Raw genomic sequence first — 7,151 nt, 5'->3', positions numbered from 1 at the left:
TCTTTGATCAAGTCCAACAATTCTTGCTCAAAAAAAGATTTGAAAGATAAAAGTTCTTAAAATTCTTGAACTCGACGGATTAGATGACAAGGAAATATAATGTCTAAAGCCGCATCATTCCAGCACAATATGGATGAAGATTTCGGTGATGATAATGAAGATGACTGCTATGGAATCTGTCCTCCAATTTGTCCAAAGAAGTAAAGCATGAAATGCTTTTTCTCTTATTAAAGAGAAAGTGTTAAAGAAAAGAAAAGATGTTGTCTGATATCTAGATGCCAACAATTATTCTTTCCCCAAATAATTGTCCCGTGTACTCGTAGCTGTTTGCCGGTGTGCTACTTTTTCAAGAATCTTTCTGTGAAACCACATGAAGCTGAGTCAGTGCCATTTCAAAAAATGAAGATGCCGCCCAATGTTATAGGTTGCTTTATGTTGCTCCTTTGCCTATGCGACACTTGGTCCTTAAGTTTGCTTTTGATTTTCTATTTAAAGAGCTATCTAGCTCAGATGTGTGTACGCTTAAGAATTTCATTTTGTAAATTACTCTCATGAGTGCTTTCTTTTTTAGTGTTGTCCTTGTATCCAAACTTTAGAGTGCTTCCTTGTAACCTTGATGATCAATAAATTAATGTGAGTTTGTTTTATTTTTATCATCTTTAATTGCGATTTTTACTTATCCTTCATCTTTGTCATTCCAATTCATAATTATAGTGATTTTTTATTATTATCTTTATATGTATATTCTCTGCCTGTTTATAAATTTAATAAAAAAAATTAAAACAAGATTAGACGTTGTTAATTGGATTCCTTACTTATCCTTTACTTCATTTTTGTTTATTCCAATTCATAATTATAGTGTTATTTATCCTTATACATATTATTCTCTGCCTGTTTATATGCCCATTAAGGAAAGGGATTTCCATCTATTTCAAAAAATAGGAATTAGTTGTGAGACACTCCACATCGAACTTCAACAATCTGAACCGACCGTCTATTTTGTGAGTCTCGATTTATAGATTTATAGATTATCACGATTAAATTTCAATGTCTTAGACCAACTCCAATGCTGGGCTAAAAGCCAAATTACCCCCCAAACCCACTCCAACCCAAGGGGAAAATTTGGGCTAAATGCTAAATGCTAAACTAAGGCCAAATTCACCCTAAAATTTAGCCCCGAAATCGGAGTGGACTCCACTCAATATTTATCGGAATTTAAATTTTTTTAGATTAAAATGTTCATAAAATTAATTTAACGAAAAAATAGCCTAACTTCATTCTTTAATGATTCCGGACTAAAATTTTAGGCTAGAACGGTTGGAGCAGAAAAACTGTTTCTAGGCTAAAAACTAAATTTTCCGGGCTAAAATATTTGGCTTTTAGCCCAACCATTGGAGATGGTCTTATAGAGCACAAAGTATTCATCAATTTCTTTGAACTTAATTAGATGCATCAAATATTTCCGATTTGTCTAATATTTCGCTAGAATAATCTATAAGGTGCAACTTGAAAATAGAAGATTCAAATTGTTAAAATACGTTGTGGTGTAGGCACCATAACTAATCCCATTTTAATAAATAAATAAATAAATAAAAAGATTCCCTTCCTTAGACCATCTTCAACCTTTGGGTTAAAATCTAAAATTTTTAACCTAAAAAATTTAGGTTTTAATCAAGAACAATTTTTTTGCTCCGACCCTTATTGATTAAATATTTAGCCCGCGATTATTAAAGAATGAATTTAGAATAATTTTTCTTAAAGTAATTTATATTTAAAAAAAAATTATGCAGACAAGCTTAATTTAATTTTATGCACATTTTACTTAATAATATTTCGAGTTCGATAAATTAAAATTCACTAAACCGACACCAAAAAATTCTACAAACACTAAAAGAATAAGAAACACAGAGATTTTTTTTTATAATTATTTTTCCATGTTAGACCTTTTTCTTTACCGTTGAATTTGATATATTAGATTTTAACCGTTGCGTAAATGAAATTATAAATATAAAACAAAAAAAATATACATATATAGGGGATCGACCCACTAATTCAAGGGAAAATTCTAATCTAAATTTGCCCTAAAAATGAGTTTTGTGTCAAAACCCACATTTGGCTTAGGATTAGAGAACTTGCAATTAATTTAAAACTTAAAATCTGACTCAACGCCACCTAAGAAACTAAAGGCTCGTTTGAAGAGAATTTGCTGTCATTTTTTTACTGTTGTATGCCTATGTGACAATTTTGACATCTCCTTTGAAGATGCTCTTAGATTTTTTTTCTTTACCGTTGAATTTAATATATTAGATTTTAACCGTTGTGTTAATGAAATTATAAATATAAAACTAAAAAAAAAACACTCATGGATCAACCCACTAATTCAGGGGAAAATTCTAACCTAAATTTGCCCTAAAAATGAGTTTCGTGTCAAAACCCAGAATTGGCTCAAGGATAAGAGAACTCGCAATTAATTTAAAACTTAAAATCTGTGCTTTTAAGACTTACTCAAGAGTTGGAGTAAGTCTTAAAAGCTTCCTATTTAGTTATATAACAGGACCCTCATTTTAGCTTAAAAATGAGAATGATGCGGGAAGCCGTCCAAATGTCTTCTAATGAGATATTGCGGTTGCAAATTAAAGCGACTTAAAGCCAGAACCACCGAAAGCCAATAGAAGCCAAATCATCTTCAACCTTGATCAATTTGGGCAATCTGGAAAAAGCCCCGTCACACAATCACAGCACATGCATACAACAAACTCCCTCTCCAATTTATCTCATTACGTGCTTGGTTACACACTAGAATCTGAGTCCATCTCGCGAAAAACCCGCAAAATCAATAATACTAGAGGCTATAACTCCAGATACATATGAATAAAATAAAATAAAATAAAAAAAACACGCACACGCACACGCACACGCACACCCACAAAAGTGAAAAATAGAAACCATTACACATTCGAATGCTAATGGTATGGCTCTGTGATGTTTTTCTCAAACCCTCTACGACATCAGAAAATTATAAGCTTTCGGGAAGCTGCTTTTAGCTTAGTAAATAAGCCTATTTAGAGTCATAATTCAGCTCCACTTTTCATCACAAGTAGCAAATTTATCATTAAGAAAAGCAGATTAAGAGCATAATCATCTATTTAATATATCTACTGAAAACTCGAACCTGGTGTATAAATCGCAAGGTCAGGCCACCCATTGCCCCCATTCCAACAGCTCGAGGTTGAAGAATCACCGTTTTGCAACCCCACATAGCTCTCCGGATTTCCATTGCCCTGGCCCTCCAAACCCAGACCCGGATCCGAATCCAACCCATTCCCCGCACCATCCAAGTTCTCCCCATAATCACCCATTTGCATCAGTTTCAGACCCGACCCATTTGGATTCAGACCCTCCAGAAGCGATCCAAATTGCCCATTTGAAGCCAGGAGTGAGCTGAAGCTCCCTGAGATATCCATCACCCCGCGGTCTTGGTCGACTTTCGGGGCACAGACCCTGGTCCGGTCAGGCTGCGGATCCGGGTTTTGAGCTGCTGCTGCTGATGAGCTCGACAGTGACGATGAGGAGCGTTTCGAAGCTGACGACGACGATTTCTTCGTGTTCTTCCTGCTTCCACCGCCGACGGGGATGTTTCTCAGAGCGCCGCCTTTGGTCCAGTACCGCTTGCAGTTCTTGCAGAAGTGGCGCGGCTGCGAGAGGTTGTAGTTGTTGTAGTAGCAAAACTTGGTGTTGGAGGACTCGCAGCGCGGACATTTCAGCTGCTCTAGCTCTGGAAATTGGGGTTTCATGGGCTGAAAAGTTGCAGGGTCCTGCATTTTTTGAGACCCCAAGTTCCTACTTTCGACCAAAGTCTAGAAAAAAGGAAGACTTGATGATCTGAGTTTTGTTTATAGAAACAAAACCGGAGTTTTTGGGTCAGATATCAGATTACCAAGTCTGATTAGAGACCAAAAGAGACTGAAGTTAGTCGAATTTGGTTGAGATTGAATTGTGGGAACTGAAAACCACAAGGTTAGTGGGGATCTGAAATGGGGTTTTCAGAGCCTTGATACTTGATACCTTTGAGAATGTCAAGAGGCAAAATAAAAACAGCAGAGAAATCTGCAGAAACCTGAAAAGAAGACAGAAAGGTGGGATATCTTCTCAGACCCAGATATGAGCTTTCATTGAAAATATCCAAAAATTACAATCTTCGAACTTTCATGTTGGGTGGAGAGAGAGTGAGAAAAACCATACTAAAAAACAAAGCAGAAAACCCAAAGAGATTGGATTTTTGAAATTTTAACGCAGAATTCGGAAAAGCCCGAGTTTTTCAGCTGGGAAATGTTTTCATGGGTGTGAAATCAAAGAGTGAAAGATGGAGGAGGAAGGAGAAAGAAAACCTGTCTGTCTGTCTGTCTGTCTGTGCGTCCGCGTGGGAGTGACGATCAGACAGTGGCCATATATTGTAGTTCCTTCTGGACAGCCCCACGGCTTCTTCCACTAATCACTTAGTTAATTAAAAGTAATTTTTTTTTTCTAATTATTCTCATTCTTTGGGAAGCATGCGCCCAAAAGCCCAAAACTTTGTTTTGTCAATGATTTTAGGGAAATGCTACATCGCAAACATTCTTAAACCAAAGTCAACCTCCATGATTAAAATGCTCTCATTAACCTTAAACATGTGAATATATTAAGCAGTTGGAATGATTAGCCATATTTGAAATGAAAAAAGAAAAAAATTATAGTTGAAATGAAATCCTCAAAAGTCTTATATTCTGTATTTGTCACGTATGATTAAAGTCATGTTAGAGTTGAAATTGTTTGCAGTTCAAACATTTAAGAGTAGTTATTTTTTTGTGAGATCATGTCAGAATTATGATTAAAATTATGTTAGAATTGAAATTGTTTGCAATTCAAACGTTTAAGATTTTTTTTTTTTCTACGTGAAATCATTTTAGAATTGAACGTGTTTGCAGTTCAATATTTTGTTCAATAATATCGTTTGCGTTAAAAAAAGAACAAATAACTATGCCACTGTAGCTTCAAGTTAAGAGCAAGATATTAGTTATCTAATTATGCTAGTAATATGCTCGTAATGAGAGCATTAAGCCAAGCCGGGTCCAAGCCTTGAAAAAAGCTTGCGTGCAAACAAAGCGAGGAAGCAGTGATGAGTTTATCATCAAACCTTTGCCGCCAATTCTTGAGGTGGCAGCATCGCGACGGTTCATGTGTTGACTAACGATGGCATCAAATTCTAGTGAGATATCCTTATCCTAACCCTGGAGCTAGAGTAGGCGACTCATTACCGTCTTTTTTTTTTTTTTTTTTTTTTTTTGAAAAACGATATTATTTACATTAAAAGAGAAATGTATGTTAAACCTCATAATGAGCTAATAATAATATAGTTCATATTCGCTTTTGGCGAGAATCGAATTTAAGACTTCTTACTTACGAGTGAAGAGAAAAACTACTAGATCGTAGTACTAAGTGACCACTCATATATTTTTTTTTAACAAACCATATTATCTATGTTAAAGATGTATGTTAAACCTCATAATGAGCTAACAATAATATAGTTCATATTTGTTTTTGGCGAGAATCAAATTTAAAACTTCTTACTTACGAGTGAAGAGAAAAACTACTAGATCGTAGTACTAAGTGACCACTCATATATATATTTTTTAACAAACCATATTATCTATGTTAAACTTAAAGGAGTGGAAGAATGAGTTAAATCTTTTAACAATTCAGTTATAATAATGTGATTTAAATTAAAAAAGAAAATTAGAAATATAAAGATAAAAATCAAATAATTAGAATTGATGAACCGCAAAAACTAGTAAATGGAGAGAAATTTAGTCACCCCTAAGTTGGTAATGCGTTGGAATTTACACTATGTTTGGATGAAAAAATTTAAAATTACTAAGGAATTTAAAAATGACTGAAATTGAAATGACGAGATTTTATTTTCTAAATTTTCTTGTTTGGTTAACCTAAAAAACAATGTAATTAAATACGGAATTTGTTATTTTTAAACTCTCAATCATAGAAATTGAGAAATGACACATATTTACATGGAATTTGAACTTGGGATTTGGAGGTTCCAAATTCCAAGTTTTTTTTCCATGCGGAAATTCTAAATTTCTATGTTTATGAATCCAAACAAGAGAATTGGTGTCTGTCAATTTATAAATTCTGACTTTTACCAAAATTCCATAGTTATTTCCCTTATTCAAACATAGTGTTAGAGTTAATTATATGTCGCAAAGTGTGTAGAAATTCTTTTGCATGTTAACACGAATAATAAACTGATGCGAAAGTTTATTTGAACTTATTAGTTTTATATTTACACCTAACTCAATAATTTTTTCCACTAAACTTTTTAATTTGCCCCAAAATAAATAAAAAAGAAAAAGAAAATAGAGACGTGTTTCTATCTCTAAACGCAATAACCCCAAACCCAATTCACCACTGCAGCTCTCATATAATTCCAACGAACCCAAACAAAACATTGGCAGAATTTTTCTGTGAGTTCGTCACCGACTATTATCTACATCCATTATTTTCTTGTCTTTCTCTTCCTCTCTCTTCTCGTACTTCAGTGTCGAGCATGGCTCCGCACTATGCTCCCGTCAACCCCACTTCACACCGGCCACAATGGTCGTTGGGGTTGAGTTTTGATTGAGTTTGTCGGAACAAAAATAGAGAGGTGCAGTGGTGAAAGCCTCATTTCCCCTCTGTTTTCCTTGATGGTGGCTATGGCCATCCTACAAATTCTAATTCTTTTAAATTCTTTTTATTTATTTAATGACAAAGTTGGAATTCCATTAAGGAAATTTTAAGTTGAGTGCTGAAATTTTGTTCAAAAAAGAAAGAAAGTTGAGTGTAGAAATAAAACAAACGTGTCGAATAAAATTTTCCTGAACTCATCAAGGAAAAGTCAGTCACATATATCAAAAATATCATCCTCAAAAACTTGTATCAGGAATATTTATGAAGGAAAAAAAAAAGTATTTGTTTGGTATTGCTTCTCACTTGTTCTTTATATTAAACCATATATATTCTTGTAAATTACAAGACTTTTGTCACGTACATTGTCACGTTTAAAGAATATGAAATATGTGAACATAAACGACTAATGGTTTCAGTAACGACTAGTAATT

At 34.1% G+C, this 7,151-nt stretch overlaps 1 protein-coding gene across 1 annotated transcript; it reads right to left on the bottom strand.

The window, feature by feature from the left end:
* Positions 1 to 2,323: 2,323 nt before the first annotated feature.
* On the bottom strand, positions 2,324 to 4,498 carry LOC137739852 (dof zinc finger protein DOF3.1-like). Its single transcript, XM_068479575.1, has one exon. It carries the CDS (start codon positions 3,819 to 3,821, stop codon positions 3,156 to 3,158), a length of 666 nt encoding a protein of 221 aa, XP_068335676.1. The 5' UTR covers positions 3,822 to 4,498; the 3' UTR covers positions 2,324 to 3,155.
* Positions 4,499 to 7,151: the final 2,653 nt, after the last annotated feature.

The sequence above is a fragment of the Pyrus communis genome, chromosome 7 (assembly GCF_963583255.1).
Source record: "Pyrus communis chromosome 7, drPyrComm1.1, whole genome shotgun sequence".
In the NCBI taxonomy this organism is placed as follows: domain Eukaryota; kingdom Viridiplantae; phylum Streptophyta; class Magnoliopsida; order Rosales; family Rosaceae; genus Pyrus; species Pyrus communis.
Note: the sequence above shows the minus strand (reverse complement) of the source record. Positions and strands in the feature narration are given on the sequence as shown.